This window comes from Oncorhynchus clarkii, chromosome 12, assembly GCF_045791955.1.
Source record: "Oncorhynchus clarkii lewisi isolate Uvic-CL-2024 chromosome 12, UVic_Ocla_1.0, whole genome shotgun sequence".
Lineage (NCBI taxonomy): Eukaryota > Metazoa > Chordata > Actinopteri > Salmoniformes > Salmonidae > Oncorhynchus > Oncorhynchus clarkii.
Window position 1 is genome coordinate 27,179,218 of NC_092158.1, and position 27,157 is coordinate 27,206,374.

A 27,157-nucleotide genomic window follows, 5' to 3' on the forward strand; every position below is an offset into this window, starting at 1 on the left:
TTTCTTATTTTTTTCTCATCTTATTCAGTTGTTACCATGCACCTGCAACAAACGTAGCTCAGATGCACGAGTGCCTTTTGAATAAGGGTTCACATGTTAACACCACCTTTACACATGTGAGAAGAATAACATGTTTGTTTTCACAACTTACATATGAATTGCAGTTGCATATGTGAAGTTTGCAGTTTCAAATCTTAAACACATTCTCATGTGTAAATCTCACGTTCATATCAGGTATGAAGGTAAGACCCAGATGCAGACAATGTCGAATTAACAATGGTTTAATAATCCAACAGGGTCAGGCAATAGACGGGTAAAGGCAGGCAGGGGTCAGTAGACCAGAGGTGGGGCAAAGGTACAGGTCAGCTGGCAGGCTCAGGGTCAGGCAGAGTGGTCAGGCAGGCAGACTCAGAGTCAGCACAGGCAAGGGTCAAAACCAGGAGGACGAGAAAAAGAGACTGGGAAAAGCAGGAGCTGATAACAAAAACACTGGTTGACTTGACAAACAAGACGAACAGAGAACACCAGTATAAATACACAGTGGAAAATGGGGAAGATGGGTGACACCTGGAAGGGGGTGGAGACAATCACAAAGACAAGTGAAACAGATCAGGGTGTGACAGTAACCCCCCCGGGGCGCCGCCTGGCGTCCTACCTGGGCGCATACCTGGTTGACCGGGGTGCCTGCGGTGGAAGTCAGCGATGAGGGCTGGGTCCGGGTCCAGGATGTCTCTAGCGGGGACCCAGCACCTCTCCTTCGGACCATAACCCTCCCAGTCAACCAGGTACTGGAAACCCCTGCCCCGTGGTCGAACACTCAGGAAGCGTCTCGCAGTGTATGCCAGATGGCCATCGAAGACACGGAGGGGTGGGCCTGGAAACAGAAGACAAAGGGCTGTGAAACAGGCTTAATCCTAGACACATGGAAAGTAGGGTGAATACGGAGAGTAAGGGGTAACAAATGACGAACAGCAGTGGGGCTAATGACTCTAGAGATGGGGAACGGGCCGATGAAACGGGGGGAACGGGCCGATGAAACGGGGGGCAAGTTTCCGGGACTCCACCCAGAAGGGCAGGTCCCGGGCAGAGAGCCATACCGTCTGCCCGAGCCAATAGCATGGAGCAGGGGTCCGGTGGCAATCTGCTTGTCACCTATACCTGGAAGTGGTCTTCAACAGAGTGGCCAGGGCTCTCTTCCAGGTACGGCAACAGCGGCGGATGAACTTCTGGGCAGAGGGATGACCGACTTCCTCATCTTGTTCGTGGAAGAGCGGAGGGTGATATCCCAAGGAACACTCGAAGGGCGAAAGACCCGTAGCAGAGCAAGAAAGGGTGCTGTGGACGTACTCAACCCATACCAGTTGCTGACTCCAGGTGGTACGGTTGGCGGAGACTAGGCAGTCGAAGAGTCGTCTCTAAGTCCTGGTTAGCACGCTCCGACTGGCCATTGGACTGGGGGTGGAATTCAGAGGACAAGCTGGCCAACGACCAAATGAGTGTGCAGAATGCCTTCCAGAACTGGGACGAGAGCTGCGGACCTCAGTCGGAGACCATGTACACCAGGAGTCCGTGGATCCGGAAGACGTGCTGCACCATAAGCTGGGGCCACTCCTTGGCAGAGGGTAGTTTGGGGAGAGGGATGAAGTGGGCGGCTTTGGAAAACCGATCGACCAGTGGCAGCGATGCCCTCAGAAGGGGGAGACCCGTGGTGAAATCCAGGGATATATGGGACCAGGGACGGTGAGGGAGGCAGTGGTTGGAGAAGATCAGCCGGAGCTTGCCTAGGAGTTTTGTTCTGTGCGCAGACAGTGCAGGTGGCGACTAATGTGGCAACATACAGAACCATAGTAGGTCACCAAAAGCGTTGTTGCACAAAGGCCAGGGTCCGACGAGAGCCCAGGTGACAGGCCAAGCCTGGAGGAATGGGCCCACACCAGGACCACGGAGCGGACAGCATCAGGCACAAACAGACTTATTTTGCCCCCCGGACCTGTTTCCCTATACCCCCAGCTGAGTGCCCCCACTAGGCATGAGGTGGGAAGGATTTTCTCGGTCTCCAGGGTAATAACCGTGGGGTTATAGCGGCGAGACAGGGCATCCGGCCTGACGTTCTTGGACCCCGGCCGGTAGGAGGGAAAAGTTGAACCGGGTAAACAGTAGGGCCCACCTCACTTGCGTGGAGTTGAGGCGCTTGGCGGAGTGGAGATACTCCAGGTTTGTGTGGTCGGTGCACACAGTGAACAGATGTTCCACCCCTTCTAGCCAGCGCCTCCATTCCTCCAACGCCATCTTCACAGCGAGAAGCTCCCGATTCCCCACATTGTAGTTCCTCTCTGTGGCATTGAGGCGGTGGGAGAAGGCGGCGCAGGGATGCAGCTTAAGGTCCAGGGCATCGGCCTCCACCACAAACTGACAGGAAGTGTCAGGATGAACCAGGATAGGAGCAGTGGTGAAGCGGTGTTTAAGAGCCCGGAAACACCCTGTCAGCAGCAGAGGACCTCGTGAACAGAACCTTGGTAGAGGTGAGTGCAGACAGGGGGGAGGCCAGGGTGCTATAAGCCCGAATAAAGTGGCAATAAAAGTTGGAGAGATCATTCAATACCTGTCTCAGAGATCATTCACCAGAGCCTGGAACATGGCAGAGGCGTTGGTGAGGCCAAAGGGCATGACCAGATATTCGTAGTGGCCGCTGGCCGTGTTGAAGGCGGTGTTCCACTCGTCCCCCTCTTGTATCCACACCAGGTGTTACACATTTTGTAGATCCAGCTTGGAGAAAACAGTGGCCCCATGGAGCGGCTCGAAGGCCGAGGAAATGAGTGGTAGTGGATAATGGTTCTTCACAGTAATGTCATTGAGTCCCCGGTAGTCAATGCATGGGAACAGGGTCTTGTTCTTTTTCTCAGCGAGTAAGAACCCTGCGCCAGCAGGAGAGGGATGGATAAATCCTGTAGCTAGGGAGTCCCCAATGTCGATCTCCATAGCCTTGGTCTCTGGTCCCGACAGAGAACAGACGTCTCAGGGAAGCTTGGCGCAAGGGAGAAGGTCAATCCCGCAGTCATTGGGGAGGTGCAGTGGAAGGGAAGTGGTCCGGGACTTGATGAACACCTCCCAGAGGTCCTGGTACTCCGCGTGAATGGCAGAGAGGTCCGGAGCAACTTCCGAGCCCACAGGAAGACATCCCACGCCAACTTCAGACAATGGGCGTGGCAGAACTGACTCCAGCCCATGATAGCACCTGTAGACCGGTTGAGAGGATTATGTCACTGGAGCCAGGAGAATCCCAAAACTACGGGAATCTGGGGGAACTTGATGAGCAGGAATTGAATGGTCTCGCTGTGATTCCCTGACACACGTAGTTTGATGGGAGTGGTGTTATGGGTGGCCCGACCTATAGAGCACTGGACGGGCGCTCTAACATCCATGGGAATGGATAGGGGCTGTTCAGCTCAGAAGCCAGTGTGGCATCCATAAGGCTCTCATCAGCCCCAGAGTCAATGAGGACCCGGAGATATTTGGACTGGTTTCCCCACAGAAGAATGACATGAAAAGGGGTGTGAGTAAGGGAAGCAGAAAAGTTCTCCATATGGCCCACCAGAGTCCTCGCTCCTATCGATGAGCCTGGTCTTTTACCGTGTAAGAAGACACAAAAAGTCCCACAATACAGACAGCTCCTTGTGTTGATCCAGTGTTGCCGTTCCGCTGGCGACACCCCAGCTCTGCCTAGTTGCATAGGCTCGGGAAACAGCGCCTTGGCCATCTTCGGTGACTCCCGAAGAAGGTCGGGGAACCTCGGGTGCTCTCGGCAATTGCACCGTCGGGGACTTCCGGCATGACTCGGAGGCGAGGTGGAATCCTTGGACGTGCGAGCTAAATCAAATTCCCACTCCATCCATCTTTCCCGCAGTCGCCCATCAATGATGATGGTCAAAGCGCGGAGGGAGTCTAGAGCCGTGGGTAACTCCGGAGCAGCAAGCTCGTCCTTAACCTCCTCTGAGATGCCTTGCTGGAACATGTTCGAACAGTGCTTCCTGGTTCCACGTACTGTCTGCTGACAACGTGCGGAAATCCACCGTTTAGTCGGCCACCCTTCGGGCATACTGCCGGAGCTGAATTAGCTTGCGGGCAGCTTCTCTCCCAGAGAACGGGGCCTCACTCACGTACATTGCCGGCTGTTGTTCCCAAATGGCGGTAGCCCAGGTGAGATCCCTTCCAGACATCGTGATGAGATAAGCTATTTTGGAGTGATCCAAGGGGGAAGGACCACAGCTGGAGCACGAAAATGAGGGCACATTGAGCTAAAAACACCCGACAGGTGCTCAGCTCTCCATTAAAGCATTCCGGGGGAGGTAAACGGGGATAACCACCGAGTTACTGAGGGGTGGTGGGTTTACCACCGTGGCAGGCTGTCCAACAGCAGCATGTCCAACACCCGGTCATGGTGCTCAGGCAACATTTGGACACCCTCTATAAAGACCACGAAGCAATTCCTCGTGCTTACCAATGGAGGCTCCTTGGGAGGAGATGGAGCTGCGCAGCTGGCCCGGGTCTGCTGGGTCAGTCATGGCCAGTTCGTACAAACATGTATAAAGGCAAGACCCAGATACAGTCGAATTAACAATGGTTTAATAATCCAACAGGAGCAGGCAAAATACAGCTAAAGGTAGGCAGGGGTCAGTAAACCAGAGGTGGGGCAACAGTACCTGGCGGCAGACAAAGGACAGGCAAGGGTCAAAACCAGGAGGGCGAGAAAAAGAGACTGGGAAAAGTAGGAGCTGATAACAAATTGGTTGACTTGACAAACAAGACGAACTGGCAAACGACGAACAGAGAACACCGGTATAAATACACAAGTGAAAATGGGGAAGATGGGCGACAACTGGAGGGGGGTGGAGACAATCACAAAAACAAGTGAAACAGATCAGGGTGTGACAGTTCACATGTAGAATTGCACGTTCATGTGATATTAAAATAGTGTTATTCTCCTCACGTGAAAAGGTGGTGTTAACATTGCACATTAAAACATAGTATAAATATAGAATTCACTGTAGTGTTTTTGTTGACTTAACTGTAATCTTAATTTTATTTGTCACGTGCGCCGAATACAACCTTACAGTGAAATGCTCACTTACAAGCCCTTAACCAACAATGCAGTCAAAGAAAAAGAAAATATTTACTAAATAAACTTAAGTAAAAAAATAAAATCAGAAAGTAACAAGAAAATTACATAACGAGGCTATATACAGGAGGAACCGGTACCGTCAATATGCGTGGGTACCTGTTAGTCAAGGTAATTTGTACATGTGGGTAGGGGTAAAGTGCCTATGCATAGATAATAAGCAGTGAGTAGCAGCAGTGTAAAAACAATGGGGGGGGGGGGCCTTCTTCTGACACCGCATAGTGTGTGTGATATATATATATATATATATATACATACAATGCCTTGCGAAAGTATTCGGCCCCCTTGAACTTTGCGACCTTTTGCCACATTTCAGGCTTCAAACATAAAGATATAAAACTGTATTTTTTTGTGAAGAATCAACAACAAGTGGGACACAATCATGAAGTGGAACGACATTTATTGGATATTTCAAACTTTTTTAACAAATCAAAAACTGAAAAATTGGGCGTGCAAAATTATTCAGCCCCCTTAAGTTAATACTTTGTAGCGCCACCTTTTGCTGCGATTACAGCTGTAAGTCACTTGGGGTATGTCTCTATCAGTTTTGCACATCGAGAGACTGACATTTTTTCCCATTCCTCCTTGCAAAACAGTGAGGTTGGATGGAGAGCATTTGTGAACAGCAGTTTTCAGTTCTTTCCACAGATTCTCGATTGTATTCAGGTCTGGACTTTGACTTGGCCATTCTAACACCTGGATATGTTTATTTTTGAACCATTCCATTGTAGATTTTGCTTTATGTTTTGGATCATATATATACAAGTGTGTGTATGTGTGTGTATATATATATACACACATACACACACTTGTATATACTTGTTTCTACGACCTGTAACGGAACTTTTTGAATTTTTGTCTGGACGAAGTGCTCGCGCCTCATGAAGATTAATTAGTGGCTATTTGGACATAATGATGGAATTTATGGAATTTATGGAACAAAATCAGTCATTTATTGTCGAACTGGGATTCCTGGGAGTGCTTTCTGATGAAGATCAAAGGTAAGTGAATATTTATTGTTTTATTTCTAACTTCTGTTGACTCCAAAATGGCAGATATTTCTCTGGCTGGATTGGGCTCTGAGCGCCGTTCTCAGATTACGTAAAAAGCATCAAGTTTTTTAAAAATCTGACACAGCGGTTGCATTAAGGAGAAGTCTCTATTTCTGTGAATAACAGTTGTATCTTTTATCAATGTTTATTATGAGTATTTCTGCAAAATCCCTGGATGTTTTGTAATCAAAACATTACTGCACATAAGGTGCCAACGTAAACAGATTTTTGGATATAAATATACATATTATCGAACAAAACATACATGTATTGTGTAACATGATGTCCTATGAGTGTCATCTGATGAAGATCAAAGGTAATTAATTTATCTGCTTTTTGTGACTCCTATCTTTGGCTGGAAAAATGGCTGTGTGTTCTTTTGACTTGGCTATGACCTAACATAAACATATGTTGTGCTTTTGCTGTAAAGCATTTTTTTATTTATTTATTTATTTTATTTATTTATTTAAATCGGACACGATGGGTAGATTAACAAGATGTTTATGTTTCATTTACTGTATTGGACTTGGTAATGTGTGAAAGTTACATATTTCAAAAAAATATTTTAGAATTTTTAGGTTAACTAGGGTATAAATATTGTAGTAAAATAACTGTAGTATATACACACACTATAGTAATTCATGTTTTTGTGGACTGTAGTATTTACTATAGTGTTTTTCTTTTAATATATATTTGACATAGATTTGCAGGCTTTCTCCTGGAGGAAACCTAAATGGAGACAGTCTATTCACTAAATCGATACTAAAAGAGCACATTTTCCAATAACCTGTTGGTAGGTAGGACTGGGGTCTGAACAGATAGATCTGCTCTTTTCTGTAAACTGTAGGGAACCCAATATATGGTCTATACTTGCTTGTTGGTTTCTCACTTATGGGTGGCACAAATTGGGATATGGGCAGGGTACATGCAAATTAAATACTGTAGTATTTACTCACAGCTGGCTAGCTGCTATCCGTGTGACTATCGGCCTTTGTCGATTCCGGAGCAAACATCAATTATTCCGGAGCTAGCCAGCTCCGTCAATCACTCCTGAGTTCCATCAATCACTCCTGGGCTGCAGTCACCTATCTGGACCCGTTTTGCTGCCTACGCGGAGCCCCACCGGACCTTCACAACTGGACTGCCGACGTTATCTACCCGAAGGAGTTATCCGGTTGGCTCCTCCGTCGCGACGTTACCTGAACGCCCATCTGCGGCCTGCTAACCGTTAGCTGTCTTATCGGCTGCTATCTGAATAGACAAGCGGACAATTTATTTATTTGTATTATTATTATTATTATTATTATTATTATTATTATTATTATTATTATTATTATTATTATTATTATTATTATTATTATTATGGATGATGTTTTCTTCTTGGGCCTCTATAACTATATCTATTGTTTTTATTTTTGTTGTTGTTGTGTGATTTGGATTAATCCCCTCTACCACAAGGAACCCCACTAATCTACTGACGGAACGCAAGAGGTGGCTAATAACAGACCTCCATCCTATGCTAGCTTGCTACCGATGGCCTGGCTAGCTGTCTAAATCGCCGTGACCCCCAACCAACCTCTCCACTCACCAGACCCTTTTGATCACTCGACTAAGCATGCCTCTCCTTAATATCAATATGCCTTGTCCATTGCTGTTCTGGTTAGTGTTTATTGGCTTATTTCACTGTAGAGCCTCTAGTCCTGCTCACTATACCTTATCCAACCTATTAGTTCCACCACCCACACATGCAATGACATCTCCTGGTTTCAATGATGTTTCTAGAGACAATATCACTCTCTTCATCACTCAATACCTAGGTTTACCTCCACTGCATTCACATCCTACCATAACTTTGTCTGTACTTTATACCTTGATGCTATTTTATCGCCCCCAGAAACCTCCTTTTACTCTCTGTTCCAGACGTTCAAGACGACCAATTCTTATTGCTTTTAGCCGCACCCTTATTCTACTCCTCCTATGTTCCTCTGGCGATGTAGAGGTGAATCCAGGCCCTGCAGTGCCTAGCTCCACTCCTATTCCCCAGGCGCTCTCTTTTGACGACTTCTGTAACCGTAATAGCCTTGGTTTCATGCATGTTAACATTAGAAGCCTCCTCCCTAAGTTTGTTCTATTCACTGCTTTAGCACACTCTGCCAACCCGGATGTTCTAGCTGTGTCTGAATCCTGGCTTAGGAAGACCACCAAAAATTCTGAAATTTTAATTCCAAACTACAACATTTTCAGACAAGATAGAACTGCCAAAGGGGGCGGTGTTGCAATCTACTGCAAAGATAGCCTGCAGAGTTCTGTCCTACTATCCAGGTCTGTACCCAAACAATTTGAACTTCTACTTTTAAAAATCCACCTCCCTAAAAACAAGTCTCTCACCGTTGCCGCCTGCTATAGACCACCCTCTGCCCCCAGCTGTGCTCTGGACACCATATGTGAACTGATTGCCCCCCATCTATCTTCAGAGCTCGTGCTGCTAGGCGACCTAAACTGGAACATGCTTAACACCCCAGCCATCCTACAATCTAAACTTGATGCCCTCAATCTCACACAAATTATCAATGAACCTACCAGGTACCTCCCCAAAGCCTTAAACACGGGCACCCTCATAGATATCATCCTAACCAACTTGCCCTCTAAATACACCTCTGCTGTCTTCAACCAAGATCTCAGCGATCACTGCCTCATTGCCTGCATCCGTAATGGGTCAGCGGTCAAACAACCTCCACTCATCACTGTAAAACGCTCCATGAAACACTTCAGTGAGCAGGCCTTTCTAATTGACCTGGCCGAGGTATCCTGGAAGGATATTGATCTCATCCCGTCAGTAGAGGATGCCTGGATATTTTTTTTAAATGCCTTCCTAACCATCTTAAATAAACATGCCCCATTCAAGAAATTTAGAACCAGGAACAGATATTGGTTCTCCCCAGACCGGACTGCCCTTAACCAACACAAAAACATCCTATGGCGTTCTGCATTAGCATCGAACAGCCCCCGTGATATGCAGCTGTTCAGGGTAGCTTAGAAACCATTATACACAGGCAGTTAGAAAAGCCAAGGCTAGCTTTTTCAAGCAGAAATTTGCTTCCTGCAACACTAACTCAAAAAAGTTCTGGGACACTAAAGTCCATGGAGAATAAGAACACCTCCTCCCAGCTGCCCACTGCACTGAAGATTGGAAACACTGTCACCACTGATAAATCCACCATAATTGAGAATTTCAATAAGCATTTTTCTACGGCTGGCCATGCTTTCCACCTGGCTACTCCTACCCCGGTCAACAGCACTGCACCCCCAACAGCAACTCGCCCAAGCCTTCCCCATTTCTCCTTCTCCCAAATCCGTTCAGCTGATGTTCTGAAAGAGCTGCAAAATCTGGACCCCTACAAATCAGCCGGGCTAGACAATCTGGACCCTTTCTTTCTAAAATTATCTGCCGAAATTGTTGCCACCCCTATTACTAGCCGGTTCAACCTCTCTTTCGTGTCATCTGAGATTCCCAAAGATTGGAAAGCAGCTGCGGTCATCCCCCTCTTCAAAGGGGGGGACACTCTTGATCCAAACTGCTACAGACCTATATCTATCCTACCATGCCTTTCTAAGGTCAACAAACAGATTACCGACCATTTCGAATCTCACCATACCTTCTCTGCTATGCAATCTGGTTTCAGAGCTGGTCATGGGTGCACCTCAGCCACGCTCAAGGTCCTAAACGATATCTTAACCGCCATCGCCATGTTAACAACCCTCCAGGCAAGCTTCAATGCCATACAACTCTCCTTCCGTGGCCTCCAATTGCTCTTAAATACAAGTAAAACTAAATGCATGCTCTTCAACCGATCGCTACCTGCACCTACCCGCCTGTCCAACATCACTACTCTGGACGGCTCTGACTTAGAATACGTGGACAACTACAAATACTTAGGTGTCTGGTTAGACTGTAAACTCTCCTTCCAGACCCATATCAAACATCTCCAATCCAAAGTTAAATCTAGAATTGGCTTCCTATTTCGCATCAAAGCATCCTTCACTCGTGCTGCCAAACATACCCTTGTAAAACTGACCATCCTACCAATCCTCGACTTTGGCGATGTCATTTACAAAATAGCCTCCAATACCCTACTCAACAAATTGGATGCAGTCTATCACAGTGCCATCAGTTTTGTCACCAAAGCCCCATATACTACCCACCATTGCGACCTGTACGCTCTCGTTGGCTGGCCCTCGCTTCATACTCGTCGCCAAACCCACTGGCTCCATGTCATCTACAAGACCCTGCTAGGTAAAGTCCCCCCTTATCTCAGCTCGCTGGGCACCATAGCATCTCCCACCTGTAGCACACGCTCCAGCAGGTATATCTCTCTAGTCACCCCCAAAACCAATTATTTCTTTGGCCGCCTCTCCTTCCAGTTCTCTGCTGCCAATGACTGGAACGAACTACAAAAATCTCTGAAACTGGAAACACTTATCTCCCTCACTAGCATTAAGCACCAACTGTCAAAGCAGCTCACAGATTACTGCACATAGCCCACCTATAATTTAGCCCAAACAACTACCTCTTTCCCTACTGTATTTAATTTATTTATTTATTTTGCTCCTTTGCACCCCATTATTTTTAGTTCTACTTTGCACATTCTTCCATTGCAAAACTACCATTCCAGTGTTTTACTTGCTAGATTGTATTTACTTTGCCACCATGGCCTTTTTTGCCTTTACCTCCCTTCTCACCTCATTTGCTCACATCGTATAGACTTGTTTATACTGTATGTTTGTTTTACTCCATGTGTAACTGTGTCGTTGTATGTGTCGAACTGCTTTGCTTTATCTTGGCCAGGTCGCAATTGTTAATGAGAACTTGTTCTCAACTAGCCTACCTGGTTAAATAAAGGTGAAATAAATAAAAATAGTTCAAGTGTAGTATTTTTTTGCAGATTCTACTGTAGTCTTTACTATAATATTCTACATCATTCTATAGTAAGTGCTACACATGATCAAGGGATACTACACAGTGTGTAGTATAGTATTCTAAATAATTAGTACTGTAGTATTTTTATGTGAGATGTTGCAATACTAATGTTTCCCCATATGGAATTGCAAATTCTGTAACTCTATTCTTTAAAAAAAAAGACTACCTGAGTATAACAATTCAAGTGCGATAAAAGTGATGATTACTTATTTCCTAGCCTTCCATTCAGTGTTACTGCTGCAGTCGCACACCTCTCTTCTTCATACATTGTTCATTGACCGTTGGAAGAAGCCCAGTGAAAAGAACAGAGAAGCTAGAGCTCCTTATTTAACCTGCTTAACATGTTAAAATTGCACTGTCAGAGTGAAATCAGATAACTTGAGTTAAATTAACGTTCACAAATTTTTTTGCTGCATTGTCTGAAAGCATTCAAAATACACTGAAAATATCCGAAATACAAAATATATACTGCTATAAAACAATGCCATGTCAACAAGTTCTCTGAGGTTAAAGAAAGTGTGTTCATCAATTTAATTTTTTTTTTTGTCTTACTGTTACTTTGGACAAAATCAATACTTCAATAGTCTTGTAATGCTTTTTGTATAAAAAAGAATCTTAAATTAGAGCTCAATTTGAACAAATTATGAATTTGCGAATAATCTTGATTAAATCACAGCAAATCCTGCGATTAACTTAAATAGTTTTATTGTTTGACAGCCCTAGTTTAACTTAAAAATGTGAAAAAGCAGACGCGAGTCGGTCATGGTTGCGCACGGTCACGTAATGAGGTAGTGACATCAACATTTGCGTTGGCCCTCTTGGTTGAATGGTCAAGACATTGGCTTCTGCTGTGGTAACCCCGGATTCTAATCCTGCCAGTTACATGTGAAACCATGTGTCTGAGTCATGTGAAAAATGAACAAGTGAAAAATCCATGTGTACTTCACACGTGTCTGAACATCACGTCCTGTTTTTGTTTGGAATTGGTACTGTATGGCTGCAGTCTTGCAATGTGCCGACCCAACTTCGCTATTTTGTGATTTTTGGTGCACAAAATGTATCCGCTATCATTTCCTTTGATCAGCAAAAACTTTTGAATATCAGATCGACAGTTACTAACCTCAATTCCGGCTTCAACTTCGGATCACTGTTTTCCATCCGGGTTGATGTTGCCCATGCTAGCTTCAAGTGATAGTTATCAAGTGTGTCCGACAGCGTGCGATTTATATTTATTGAAAGCGTATTACGCTAGTGAAGTCAAACGTTATAACATGTTCTAAAACTGCTCTGGTGACAAACATACTTTTTTCCTTGTCTCCAATCGTCCACACGGCTGTGCTTTTCTACCACCGAAAACAGTGAAGATTGCCCATTCTTTGTCCTTACAAAAATAAAAAGAAGCAATACATGTTTACATTTTTTTTAAAAAAACCATTTATTATTATTAGCTAGCTAGTTATTTTGCAACAGTAGGCCACTTTGTAGGCTAACTTAACACACCGTTTATCTAAGTGAGTTAAATGTTATGTCATGCTAGCTAACTTCCTATTTGCGAGCTATTAAAAACAGCCACGGAAGAGAGTGAAATTGTAGCTCCAGCGGTCTGTAAAGGGAGAGTGTAGGATTGGACAGGTAACTTTGTGGGAGGACATGAAAATATTTCAGTTCCCATAGAAGGTGATATTTTATGGACAGAGAGATAATAGCAACATAATATTCAGTGCCGTCTAATTTGAGTATAACGAAGCCTGTTCCTTCGTGATGTTTTCTGTCCTCAGATATGAAAAGCTGTGAAAGCCTTTTTACAGATGGAGAGCTCCCAAATTAATGTCCGTAGAGGCTAAGGGTATACAGTGCATTCGGAAACTATTCAGACCCTTTGAATTTTTCCACATTATGTTACGATACAGCTTTATTCTAAAATGGATCCAAAAGGCGGCCAGCTCTAGTAAGAGTCGGTCGGTGGTGGTTCCAAACTTCTTCCATTTAAGAACGAGGCCACTGTGTTCTTGGGGACCTTCAATGCTGCAGAAATGGTTTGGTACCCTTCTCCAGATCTGTGCCTCGACACAATCCAGTCTCGGAGCTCTACGGACAATTTCTTCTTTCTCATGACTTGGTTTTTGCTCAGACATGCACTGTCAACTGTGGGACCTTATATAGACAGGTAAACTTATTTAACTCTCGTCATGTAGAATATGAAATGTCAGTAAATGCTAAATATATTAAAATTCCTATATTTTTAGACATGCATACCCTTTTCACAACAATAATCTGTAGAAATACAGTAATAAAGAAATAACTACATTTACCATTGTTTTATGGATATTTACTTTAGGTTTTACATTCTAAATGCAGAATGATAGTAAAAAATATATTTATAAAACTATGAAAGAGAATTTAAAAAGAATGCTGTCATCTGACTGAACTGATATTGATCACTACATTAAACAAGAACTGTAAAATGATGAGTATTTACAATACCTCAATGAAAGTGAATGCATATCATTTAACAGATAGTTACAGCTCTTTTTTGTGAACAGTCTATGTACAGTAGTCTCAGTTCCATCCTGCTTTTGCCTTGATCCAGCTAGCTGGTTTGCATTCCTACTGACATTTACAATGGAGGTAGATTATGTCCTTATAACTGCTTTGAATAGCTAGCTAGGATTTGTGGGACACTTGAGGGGTGCATCTACCTAGGTAGGCTACTGGTAAAACCACTAGTTACCAAGGTAGACTAACAAGCAAACTAATGACAATATACTTACCCGAGTTGGTTTGCATTCATATAGCCAAGACTTTTCCTAAACTCAACTGCTTTAGTTAGCTAACTAGCTTGTGTGGGCACAGTAGACTGGAAAATCATAATCAAAGTTTTGATTTAGCCTATGGTAACCTGGTTCTGACCAGTTTCAACACCACTTTTCCCATTTGCCATTCTGTGGCCCCTTTAACCAGTAGCTAGAATGTCAACTGCTTACTAGCTACCTAGCCAGTAGGCCGACGGTTGTATTGCATTTATGCTTCAGTACTGTCATGACTGTCCTGATCAGATCAGGTTTCAGGAGACCACAACCCTACAGATTATCTCTCAACCCCAACAGGGGAGGAGAGATCTAGGGGTCTGAAGATGTGGGGGTTTTATGACCCCTCCCGCCCCTGGCAAATCTTAGGCCGGAGACAAATTCCTTTTGTGCTGTTAATATGGAGAACCAGCCTCAGAGCATTAAATATGAAATAAAGGGACTTTGGAATAATGGTTTCCGTCAGCCACAATGGTGGTCATGATGATAGATGGAATATGAAAATGTATGTCATTTTTGTTTTGTTATTAAAAAGGTTAATAAATGATGTTATTACGAAAACATTGTAACGTCAACAATTTACCTAGTATGTGTTTGATGTTTATACATTGTACGTTGTATGGAAAATGTCAAAATCAAAGAGAATGTTTTGGTAAAGATGAAATGTGAAGTTAGTTTTCTAAAATTGGGTTTGAGTAAAATCTAGACTTTGCCCATAACTTGGTACGCCCAGAGAATTGCCCTAAAGGCGGTTACACCCACTTCTGACACGAGGGTATAAAACCTGTGAGTAAAGAATTTACAGATAAGACTACGTGACCCAAGCTGCAGTCGAGGTCGAAAAAGTAAACGAACCCAACGCAACACAAGTTTGAAGACAAAAATATTTTTCTACCCAAGCTACAGCGTAGGAATGAAACAGTGTAGATACCACGATTCGATGGGAGACAGGGGCTAGGTGGTTCGACTGGAATTCACCCGCTTAGACACAGCTAGGTAATGAGTAGCTGTGTCTAAGCGGGTGAATTCCAGTCGAACCACCTAGCCTCTGTCTCCCATCGAATCGTGGTATCTACACTGTTTCATTCCTACGCTGTGAGCTCTGAGCTACAGAGCTGTCTGTCCTCAGAAGAGCCCTTCCAGAACAAGGGTGAGGGAACAGACTCCTAAGCCAAAAGGACACTGACATCGTGAGGACGACCAGAGAGGTGCGCCGGAGAAGTGCGTCATTGAGCAGCCTGGACGGTCCACGCGGATAATCCACAGAGACCTTCCCCACGTAATTACATCATTATATTCTGACCCATAAGAGCGGCAGTTGGGGCAAGGCTAGGGTTAGAATAATCATAGCTGACAAATTCCCCCAAATGTATATTTCTCTAGTGTACTTTCTCTTTTAAATCTCAATTTTGGGTAACACGCGCCAGTGTGTTGGCCCGTTATACTAAGTTCTAATCAATAGCCTAGAATGTGTATATTTTATCATCAGCTTTCTAGTAAATAAATACTCCACTAAGATTGGTGTGGTACGAACTCGTTGGTGAGACCCGGGTCCGTGCAGATTCCCGGATTATACGATGTTCAGAACAAGATTGTAGAGGTAACTGATTAATTAGCGGCTGTTGTAAAATCGATATGATATTTTTTGAGTTAATTTGGGAAATAGAAACTCAAAAAAACGTATTTTCCCATGGTGCCCCAGGTTAATGAGTTAATAATTGCTTGATTCAGTTAATCAAGCAATTAGAAACTTTTAATCATTCGATGAGCAACAGTCGTCACATTACCTAATACAACGTCACGACAGTACGAATCTACCCAGCTAGCTAACTAGAATACTTAAAACTATTTACGTTAAGTATTTAAGGTTTATTGCAATCAAAGTGACCATACAGAGTTGCCTACTTTTACCAGTGTGCGATTGTGCTTACATGTTATGTAATGTAGGTAGACTGCATTCTACCTTGATTCTCAGGTAGAAGACAATGCGATATTGTAATTTACTTACATTAATATCATGCAATTCTGTCCTCATCTGAGTACGATTCATTATGATCATTCACTATGATCCAACATTCTCTTCCATATCAGACACTTCCTCCTCTATTTCAAAGTCACCATCCACTACATCACTCTTCGGAACTATTAAGAAGGTTAGTGTAATTTAAGACTAGTCAATATTTCACGTCGCATTTTTCCATTTGAAACCATTTGACAAATGAATCAGAAACACGGAGGCGTCATTCAAAACACCCGCGCACACAACTGGCGCCTATTGAATACAGCAGCTTGGCACATGCATTGCTAGGAGAGCGGATATACAGTGCCTTGCGAAAGTATTCGGCCCCCTTGAACTTTGCGACCTTTTGCCACATTTCAGGCTTCAAACAAACATAAAACTGTATTTTTTTGTGAAGAATCAACAACAAGTGGGACACAATCATGAAGTGGAACGACATTTATTGGATATTTCAAACTTTAACAAATCAAAAACTGAAAAATTAGGCGTGCAAAATTATTCAGCCCCCTTAAGTTAATACTTTGTAGCGCCACCTTTTGCTGCGATTACAGATATAAGTCGCTTGGGGTATGTCTCTATCAGTTTTGCACATCGAGAGACTGACATTTTTTCCCATTCCTCCTTGCAAAACAGCTCGAGCTCAGTGAGGTTGGATGGAGAGCATTTGTGAACAGCAGTTTTCAGTTCTTTCCACAGATTCTCGATTGGATTCAGGTCTGGACTTTGACTTGGCCATTCTAACACCTGGATGTGTTTATTTTTGAAACATTCCATTGTAGATTTTGCTTTATGTTTTGGATCATTGTCTTGTTGGAAGACAAATCTCCGTCCCAGTCTCAGGTCTTTTGCAGACTCCATCAGGTTTTCTTCCAGAATGGTCCTGTATTTGGCTCCATCCATCTTCCCATCAATTTTAACCATCTTCCCTGTCCCTGCTGAAGAAAAGCAGGCCCAAACCATGATGCTGCCACCACCATGTTTGACAGTGGGGATGGTGTGTTCAGCTGTGTTGCTTTTACGCCAAACATAACGTTTTGCATTGTTGCCAAAAAGTTCAATTTTGGTTTCATCTGACCAGAGCACCTTCTTCCACATGTTTGGTGTGTCTCCCAGGTGGCTTGTGGCAAACTTTAAACGACACTTTTTATGGATATCTTTAAGAAATGGCTTTCTTCTTGCCACTCTTCCATAAAGGCCAGATTTGTGCAATATACGACTGATTGTAGATCTCTGTAGATCTCTGCAGTTCATCCAGAGTGATCATGGGCCTCTTGGCTGCATCTCTGATCAGTCTTCTCCTTGTATGAGCTGAAAGTTTAGAGGGACGGCCAGGTCTTGGTAGATTTGCAGTGGTCTGATACTCCTTCCATTTCAATATTATCGCTTGCACAGTGCTCCTTGGGATGTTTAAAGCTTGGGAAATCTTTTTGTATCCAAATCCGGCTTTAAACTTCACAACAGTATCTCGGACCTGCCTGGTGTGTTCCTTGTTCTTCATGATGCTCTCTGCACTTTTAACGGACCTCTGAGACCATCACAGTGCAGGCGCATTTATACGGAGACTTGATTACACACAGGTGGATTGTATTTATCATCATTAGTCATTTAGGTCAACATTGGATCATTCAGAGATCCTCACTGAACTTCTGGAGAGAGTTTGCTGCACTGAAAGTAAAGGGGCTGAATAATTTTGCACGCCCAATTTTTCAGTTTTTGATTTGTTAAAAGTTTGAAATATCCAATAAATGTCGTTCCACTTCATGATTGTGTCCCACTTGTTGATGATTCTTCACAAAAAAATACAGTTTTATATCTTTATGTTTGAAGCCTGAAATGTGGCAAAAGGTCACAAAGTTCAAGGGGGCCGAATACTTTCGCAAGGCACTGTATATCATCCCAAGTCAAGCACTACCACCAAACGTTTGCTTAATTGTTTAACATAAAGTTTAAAAAGTTGATGAAATTTCTAGATGTGCAGTTCATTAACTTCGTGTTGTATTTGCTAGCTAATATTGTGGCGTGTGTAGTTGGCTGCTCACACGTTAGCTAGCTAATACTACCAAGGCGCTAGCTAGCAACCAGACCTTGGCTAGCTAGCAGCAAGCTAGCTAAAATAAAACTTTTTTGTAACATATGTTGATCGTTAACGTTTTAATTATGAATATTGATGCATTGACATTCAGCTATTTCACTAGATTGCTAGCTGCATTTCATAACCTAGCTAGCGCGTGCTAATCTTGCTAGCTAGGTAGTTTGCTGTAAGCCAATTCCACCTGATAACATGTTTCTCTCTCTCCTTCAAAAGTTACTTGAATTGGAATTGAGGAAATTCCCTGTAATCCTCAAACTGAAGTAATATTCATAGCTAGTTTAGCAAACTGAGTAGCTCAGCATGGAAGTACAAATAAATAATAACTGTTGTCCCCTTTTGAAGTCCATTGTCATTGTAATCAAGCAAATCATAAATATACACGTCAGTAGTATAGACGTAGTAAATATAGAGAAATTGGGAACATGTCAGGTCTTCCCAAATTGGCACGTCGTTCCTGTGGCTTCACAGTTAAAACGTTACGAGCTTGTGGTTCATCAGTCATTACACCGACATAAAGAAAATGGCCAATATGTATGCTCCATGGTTAGCTGCAAATGTCAGTTTACAAAATATAATCCTTTTAAAAGTCATATGCGTCATCATCATAGTCTGCTGTATCACAATGTGACAAGATGCAAGGGCCGTTTACATGTGAAACTCGTCATTGTCAGAAACAATGCCTTGAGCTGAAGGATCTTCTTGCTCATCTAAGGTCACATGTTTCAAAAAGATAAAAGGTCAAATGCCCATTCAGACACTGTAGCAAATCCTTTACATTAAAATCCTTTTAACCACCCATATTTCAAGACTGCATAGGTATGCTGCAGCTGCGCATGTGTCCAATTATGCGGTTAATTCAGTGAGTTCTCATGATGATGCTGAAAGTCTGTTCGGTGTAGATCTTATTGATGTGTGACATCAGTCAGTGCTGGATTCTCTTAATACATTGGGTGTGGAAGAGCTGGAAGACATGATGTATCTTCTCCACGTCTTGAGGCCAGTAGACGCAAGGAAGCAGATAGCCCAAGTGAACGCTACATTTAAGTGTCAGTTTGTTACTTAGAAAACTCATGATAACGATCATTAAAACATGGTATTGTCACTATGTAAAATGTGTTAAGCATGATGAGAAAATCAGAACATGGTACACGGCCTGATTCCCAACCTCTTATTCTTATCCAAGGTGAAAAGGATAGTACTGAAAGGAATGACCCAAAACCCAGATGTGTGTCTGGTAGCCCCCAAACACCCCACAGCAAGGATTGTTCCATTGCTATACATAAGTACATACAAAAATGCTAAACAGGTTATACATTCACTGTTTAAAAAAAGTGCATATACACCCAAAACGTACAAATGGGCTCTATGTATGATGATATGATTGACAAGAAAGTATTTAAGGTGGGTGTCAAGTCAGGTAATGTCTAAGTCAAATAGTTCAAATCATAACTTTTGGAAAGCTTTGAGCTATACTACCAATGATTTCAATCTACACAGACAGAAAGGTCTAGGTTCAGTTTCTCAGACTCTGTTTAAGCCTAGTGTAGCCCTCCTATTCATGGTGTCAAATGTAGTTTTATTGCTTTTATAAAAAGTAGTCATAATCATATAATTTAAAAAGCAGACAATTGATAACAATATGTATATGTTACAATGGGAGTTAAGTTTGGATTAGAAACTCCGTGATAATGTATGTGGCGTCAGGGAGAAAACGTGGAGTTAAGAGAACCCCAAATGTGTTTCTTGTGCACCTTCACAGTGTAGATACAACACTGAAAGCACAAGCTCACCACTGGCTAGTTCAAACGCATGCTCCAGCCCGAGTAGACGGACAGCAGTGGATAATAACTGGCTCTTCAGTTTTGTAATTCCTTGGAATCGAATGCCATCTGAGGTTACAAGAAAGCTGGAGAACAAGGAGGGTCCAACTGGAAGGGAGAGACAAAGTTATTTACCTGACTAGATGAAATCCTTACAGTTTGTCGAATGCCAGGAAAGAAGTATTGAGTGAAGTAGCCAGAAAGATGGTGCTGACGTATCCAAGATGTTATTGAAGGTGAAATTGTTGTTAAAGGGACACAGCTGCAGAGCCAAGTTGATAACTTGAAGCGAGGGAACACCCCCCTTTCCCAAAGAAGACAGTCAAGTGAGTCTGAGGATCCACCATCCAAGAGGATATGCCTGGATTCTTACAGCTTTATCAACTGGCGACGTCTACCAGCCAATGAAACACACACTAAAGAAGATGTACAAAAACAGAAGCAAAGATAAGTATTGAAAAGAAAATGCCAGCAACCTTCTACTCCCAGAGGAAAGACATCATTTGTGGTATGGAGACCTCTGACATTGCCAAAGAATGGCCATATCTACACAAGACCCCCGGCATCAAGACTCATTTTAGAGAACTTACTGGTGTTGAACTCAATGAAGAGCATGAGAAAGCCATGGCGAGCAAATGTGGGAGAATTGTGTCATACTTCAAATCTCTCCCTCGTGAGTGGAGGAGCAAGATTGACAGTTTCTATACCTGACAGTGTCTTGGCAAAGAGAAATCAGAAGCCAACCTACCTGGGTCTTTTTTGCTGCTACTTAACTTATTCAATGAAGAAGAGAACAAGATGTTCCTCAACGTTGATGAAACTTGCCTTCCATCGGAAATTGACTGTGCAAAGCTGCCAAGCACACCATGCATTGTTGTTTGTGGAAAGACATGTTTTAACTTTACATACCCAAGTTAAAATCAGAAGTTTTCCTGAAGTGTATTATTTTGGAACCACACGTTTTACTTTAGTACACTGAATAGTATTAAAAGTAATCATATAAACCCATTTATTTTAGTATACTTATAATACAGGATTGGAAATATAATTTGAATACACTTAAAATATATTGCTAGTTTAAACTAATAGCTTATTAAGTGTACCGAAATGGTATTTGTAATCTTGTATTAAAAGTATTGTGACAGGTCCTGCATAACAATAAAGTAGGACAAGCGGGAAAGGAACGAGACAAAAAGAACCAAGGGCAATTTAAAGTGTTTTATATTAAATAAACAAGTCAACTTCTCTGACCATTCAGGGAAATAAAATAAACAGTAAACCAATATGCACTCTAAGGAACAAAAAGGAGACTTAACAGAAGCTATATTTATGAATAGGAGGAGAGGAGTCCGACTCCTGTCAGGGTGTTGTGAGGTCCGAAGCGTCGAACGTCATTAGACACATGGTGTAACTTTGACAACAAGCTGCTGGCTTACTGCATTTAATTGGTAGCTCTTTGAAAACTGAACTGGGCATCAGAGCTTGTTTAAAAAATGTAAAAAAAATAAACTTCCCATCTCTACTTACTACGATTTGAATACTATATAGTGTTCTAACATACAACTTAAGTAGTTCCAAAAGAATACAAGTATACAGCTTTTTTTGCTTGGGTAACAATGTGTCAGTCCTGTGTGGGTGTGTGTGAGGGAGATAGAATGGGAGTTTGAGAGAGAGGGATGGAGCAGGAACAAAACAAAAAAAGGAGATGAAGTAGGTGAGGTTGCAGGAGGTAAAGAGAGAGATGGGTAAAGAGAGGAAGAGTTTGAATGGAAGATAAGGGGTGAAATGTTTTACCATAGGGAGTTCTCCTCTGACTGCTGGAAACTTAATGGTTTCTGTGGAACAGATCGTCCTGAATGGCATTCTTACTTTCAACGATGCCCTGGTAATGAGGTTTGCGGCATATTATCACCAACATAAATTACCCCTCTGATCTAGGAGAAACATTGGAGTTCCTGCAGAGGTATGAATTCATCCCTTATTACCCACTACAATTTCATTTGAAGTGACTGACTGTATAGTTCTGCCAGGATTTCTTTGTAGCACTTGGGAAAGTGGCGTGTAACATTATATTGCGCACCTATTGCAATAAACATTACTTTCTTTGCAGAAGTTATAACTAACTCTAGTGTTGTGATCTAGGATGCCTTACTGGTAACTACAACTTTCAATTTCAAAATAGAACCACACAAGTCCCTTGTTGGCCAACAGAAATGTAGCATTTCAGGATACACTTCCTATGCACCCAATATACACTGCTCAAAAAAATAAAGGGAACACTAAAATAACACATCCTAGATCTGAATGAATGAAATATTCTTATTAAATACTTTTTTCTTTACATAGTTGAATGTGCTGACAACAAAATCACACAAAAATTATCAATGGAAATCACATTTATCAACCCATGGAGGTCTGGATTTGGAGTCACACTCAAAATTAAAGTGGAAAACCACACTACAGGCTGATCCAACTTTGATGTAATGTCCTTAAAACAAGTCAAAATGAGGCTCAGTAGTGTGTGTGTGGCCTCCACGTGCCTGTATGACCTCCCTACAACGCCTGGGCATGCTCCTGATGAGGTGGCGGATGGTCTCCTGAGGGATCTCCTCCCAGACCTGGACTAAAGCATCCGCCAACTCCTGGACAGTCTGTGGTGCAACGTGTCGTTGGTGGATGGAGTGAGACATGATGTCCCAGATGTGCTCAATTGGATTCAGGTCTGGGGAACGGGCGGGCCAGTCCATAGCATCAATGCCTTCCTCTTGCAGGAACTGCTGACACACTCCAGCCACATGAGGTCTAGCCTTGTCTTGCATTAGGAGGTACCCAGGGGCCAACCGCACCAGCATATGGTCTCACAAGGGGTCTGAGGATCTCATCTTGGTACCTAATGGCAGTCAGGCTACCTCTGGCGAGCACATGGAGGGCTGTGCGGCCCCCCAAAGAAATGCCACCCCACACCATGACTGACCCACCACCAAACCGGTCATGCTGGAGGATGTTGCAGGCAGCAGAACGTTCTCCACGGCGTCTCCAGACTGTCATGTCTGTCACATGTGCTCAGTGTGAACCTGCTTTCATAGGGCGCCAGTGGCGAATTTGCCAATCTTGGTGTTCTCTGGCAAATGCCAAACGTCCTGCACGGTGTTGGGCTGTAAGCACAACCCCCACCTGTGGACGTCGGGCCCTCATACCACCCTCATGGAGTCTGTTTCTGACCGTTTGAGCAGACACATGCACATTTGTGGCCTGCTGGAGGTCATTTTGCAGGGCTCTGGCAGTGCTCCTCCTGCTTCTCCTTGCACAAAGGCGGAGGTAGCGGTCCTGCTGCTGGGTTGTTGCCCTCCTACGGCCTCCTCCATGTCTCCTGATGTACTGGCCTGTCTCCTGGTAGCGCCTCCATGCTCTGGACACTACGCTGACAGACACAGCAAACCTTCTTGCCACATCTCGCATTGATGTGCCATCCTGGATGAGCTGCACTACCTGAGCCACTTGTGTGGGTTGTAGACTCCGTCTCATGCTACCACTAGAGTGAAAGCACCGCCAGCATTCAAAAGAGACCAAAACATCAGCCAGGAAGCATAGGAATTGAGAAGTGGTCTGTGGTCCACACCTGCAGAACCACTCCTTTATTGGGGGTGTCTTGCTAAATGCCTATAATTTCCACCTGTTGTATATTCCATTTACACAACAGCATGTGAAATTTATTGTCAATCAGTGTTGCTTCCTAAGTGGACAGTTTGATTTCACAGAAGTGTGATTGACTTGGAGTTACATTGTGTTGTTTAAGTGTTCCCTTTATTTTTTTGAGCAGTACTTTCTGGTGAATAAAACATTGTGAAACATCGTTCCACTGTTACCTTAACTGTATCAGACATTTTCTAATATTACATTGCAAACATCCTATCCTTTAAATTAGATACAAATGTATCTGCAAAAAATCCATGTTAGTCAACAAATCTAATTATTGTATCTGAAGGGGTAGAGGACCACTCCTAGTGATTTAAGAATGACGGACACAATGGTATAGAATGGCATTTGTTATTTCATCCAACGCAGGTGCCTATTCAACCCAGATAAGGGGTCCAAAGTGGAGAAGAACTCAGTGGCATGCAATCAATCCAGAAGTTATTTCTCTGATCTCAAACATTGCAGACTATGGAGGGAGTAGCCTTACACGCACACATACATACAGGCACTTAAATCCAGACTGCAGCACACAGTCAAGAAAGAGGCAGATGATTAAAAACAACACTTGACCAAAATGTTAGAACTGAATGTTTTTACATTAGCATGTCGTAAGTTGCTTTTAAGTGAATGTTTGACACAATATATGTAAAGTTTGAGTTCAAGAAATGTTTTTGCACTTGGATCGACATACCTTGTCCTACACACACACACACCTCCCCATATAGTTATGGGTTAGGATGACAGAATAATAAAACGTGACCTATATTTTATAACCAAAATGTTTTAAAAAACTGATCTAAAAAAAATAAAATAATTGAATTTCCTATGTTTGACACCGTAACTCAAGTGTATACTAACACCGTAACTCAAGTGTAATGTTTGTACACTGAGATTACCTGATACCGCTCTTTAACACACCCTTCCCTTTCTGCCCCTTTACCATGCCACTGCACACACACAGGTTAAGGTTTGAACATGTATTGAATAACTTAATAAATATATAAGGAAATCCCTGTGTAATGTCTTATTGTTTTTTTGCTGGAGAATTCTTTATTTTCACAACCAATAATAGTTACATTGAGAGTAAGGTTTTTGTAATCAATTAAGGAGTTGTCTGTTTTTTAGCTGACCAATACTCCATTTTCACAACTGATGCCAGTTATATTGAGAGTAGGTTTAAGTAACATGACAATTCTGTGTTTTAGCTATATTTTGGCATAAATTCAGGAGTCATTTCTGGGTTTAAGTTCAATTGAGAGCAGTTTTTTGTAATTTTATGATTATAATCTGTATATTTTGTCATCAATTAAGGAGTTCTTTATGCTTTTTAACTGGCCCATTCTTTATTTTCACAACCAATGCCAGCAAAAAAATTATTACAGGTAAAAATAGAAGTTAATGTCATGAAATTACAGTAATATACTTCATTTGATGGAAAGTAATCACCGTTTTTATACATGTTATTTATGTAAATATTTAGTCTGTAGTTTTACAGTCCATTTCTGGCACCTGTGCTGCCAGACTTACCGTAAATTAATAGGATTTTTGATTATTTAAAAATATATATAATAACAGTGTAGGCTATCATGGCCCTATCAATACCAACCAGGTCAAAGAGTCTGACTGTGGTCCATAATGACTCATAAATAGCCCTCACCACAGATAGCCCTGTGCTGCAAGGTAGTGGAACATCAAAGGCTCTGCCAGACCACTCAGGCAACCCGGAGAGGGCACAGAGGGGTGACATCAGAGCTCAACACAGGTGGCAAGACGCCAGAGCTGAGTAGTGGCATGAAAAACAAAACAGTATTAACATGTTTTTTGTTATAGAAGCACAAGGAAACATCTGCTATAGGTAGATCTTTGTGGGAGTCTTATGCAACCATGAACCACTTATTCTGAACACATACTAGCCTATTCATCAACTCAGTGTGAGTAGTCACATTATTCATGCAGCACATTCATTGTTTCAAAATGGCAAACATTCATAAGAAGAGGTATTGTGTAGGCATAGAGTACATTATCTGTGTAATAATTTAGTCACCTTAAATATGTGTGTGTAAATGTGTTGTCAAAACATGCCAATGGAGACTTAGGAGTTTTTACCATCCATACACTTAGAGAAAAAAAGAGGTGCTGTCCCCATAGGAGAACCCTTTGAAGAATTGAAGAACCCTTTTGAGTTCCATGTAGAACCCTTTACACAAAGGGTTCTACATTGAATCCAAGAGTTCTACCTGGAACCAAAAAGGGTTGTCCTATGGGGACAGCCAAATGACCCATTTTTCTAAGAGTGTAACCTACTGGTCCCCTGCTGAAAACTGCCATTATGAGGGAACATGTACACCTGGAGAACAGGTGTAGCCTATGACAGGAAGCACAAATTGATCTTACCTTACAGTCCTCTGTGTGGGATCGGACAGAATAATCCTCTGATAAATACTTGAGAAAGAAGAAGTCAAACTCCTCATATTTTTCCTGAGCGTGTTGGTCCAGCCTCATGTACGCCTGGATACAGATGCTGCAGACATCCTCATCATCCCCACCGCTGCTAAACAAATCCAAAACCATGTTCTGAAGACTGCAATTTAAACTGTCTGGGCTTGACATCCCCAACAGTAAGTCGGAAATGGTGTAAGAATCACAAAAAGAGAGGCTAAAATTCCTAAAATAATCAAGTAACATCTGTGACGAGAACGTTGATGGAGTTGAGGACCTAAAGTCAGTTTTTTGCCGATACAATATGGTGCAGGCTGACTCCAGGTGTGTGTGGTGGCTTTGAGCATCAGTGCAATGAGGACCTGGAGCAGCGGATTTGGTCAAATTGCTTAGAAAAATACCACATTTCCCCTCATTTAGAGCCGGGTGGACCCCGTCAGTCGCGTTGATCCAGATTTTGCGGTTGCTCCTATCCTTGGACCTCAGTTTAACTCCAGCACACAGCCAGAGGTGATTAGAGAGAAGGACAGTGAAAAATAATAGGGATGCCAAAGACATTCGCCATTTCTGTACCCTCTCGGAATCGGCACAGGGTTTGTCGTTTTGTTTGGGTGCACAACATATTTTTAACACGGCGTCATCTTCCCTTCGAAACATCCAAGCACCCCTGATCATATTTTAGGGGGTAGACAAAAGCGATCTCAGATGGCTTTTTCACCTTTGCAATATATCCCCTACCTCGTTTGCAACATGGTGATGGGAAGCATTTTTTCCAAGTTGTTGTGTCAAGAAATCAATCCAGCTCCAAACCCCGGCGTCTAATCCATTGCAAATAGATAACGTCCGGCATAATATTCCCTATACACCCAAAATTGTAACATGTTTTGAAATCCTACCGACACCCCCAGCACCGGTGCAGCATCACACAAGAAACGCATAGCACGTACAAAAACGAAATCTTTACTCTATATCTGCCATTCTCAAACATGACAAGTCTTATTTTTTCTTCCGTTTTTAGTGCAAAACGCGACATTTGCCTCTCATGACAGTCTAGTTTAGTCTGTCGCCATCTTCGGT

General features: G+C 42.8%; 1 protein-coding gene across 1 annotated transcript in view; it reads right to left on the reverse strand.

Annotated features, from left to right (window-relative positions):
- The window catches only part of LOC139421953 (NALCN channel auxiliary factor 2), a 48,003-nt gene extending 21,120 nt beyond the window's left edge, over positions 1 to 26,883 (reverse strand). The window contains exon 1 of the mRNA XM_071173091.1: positions 26,036 to 26,883. Within this exon, the coding sequence (XP_071029192.1) occupies positions 26,036 to 26,755 (720 nt within the window). The 5' untranslated portion in view covers positions 26,756 to 26,883. The remainder of the gene's footprint in view (positions 1 to 26,035) is intronic.
- Positions 26,884 to 27,157: the final 274 nt, after the last annotated feature.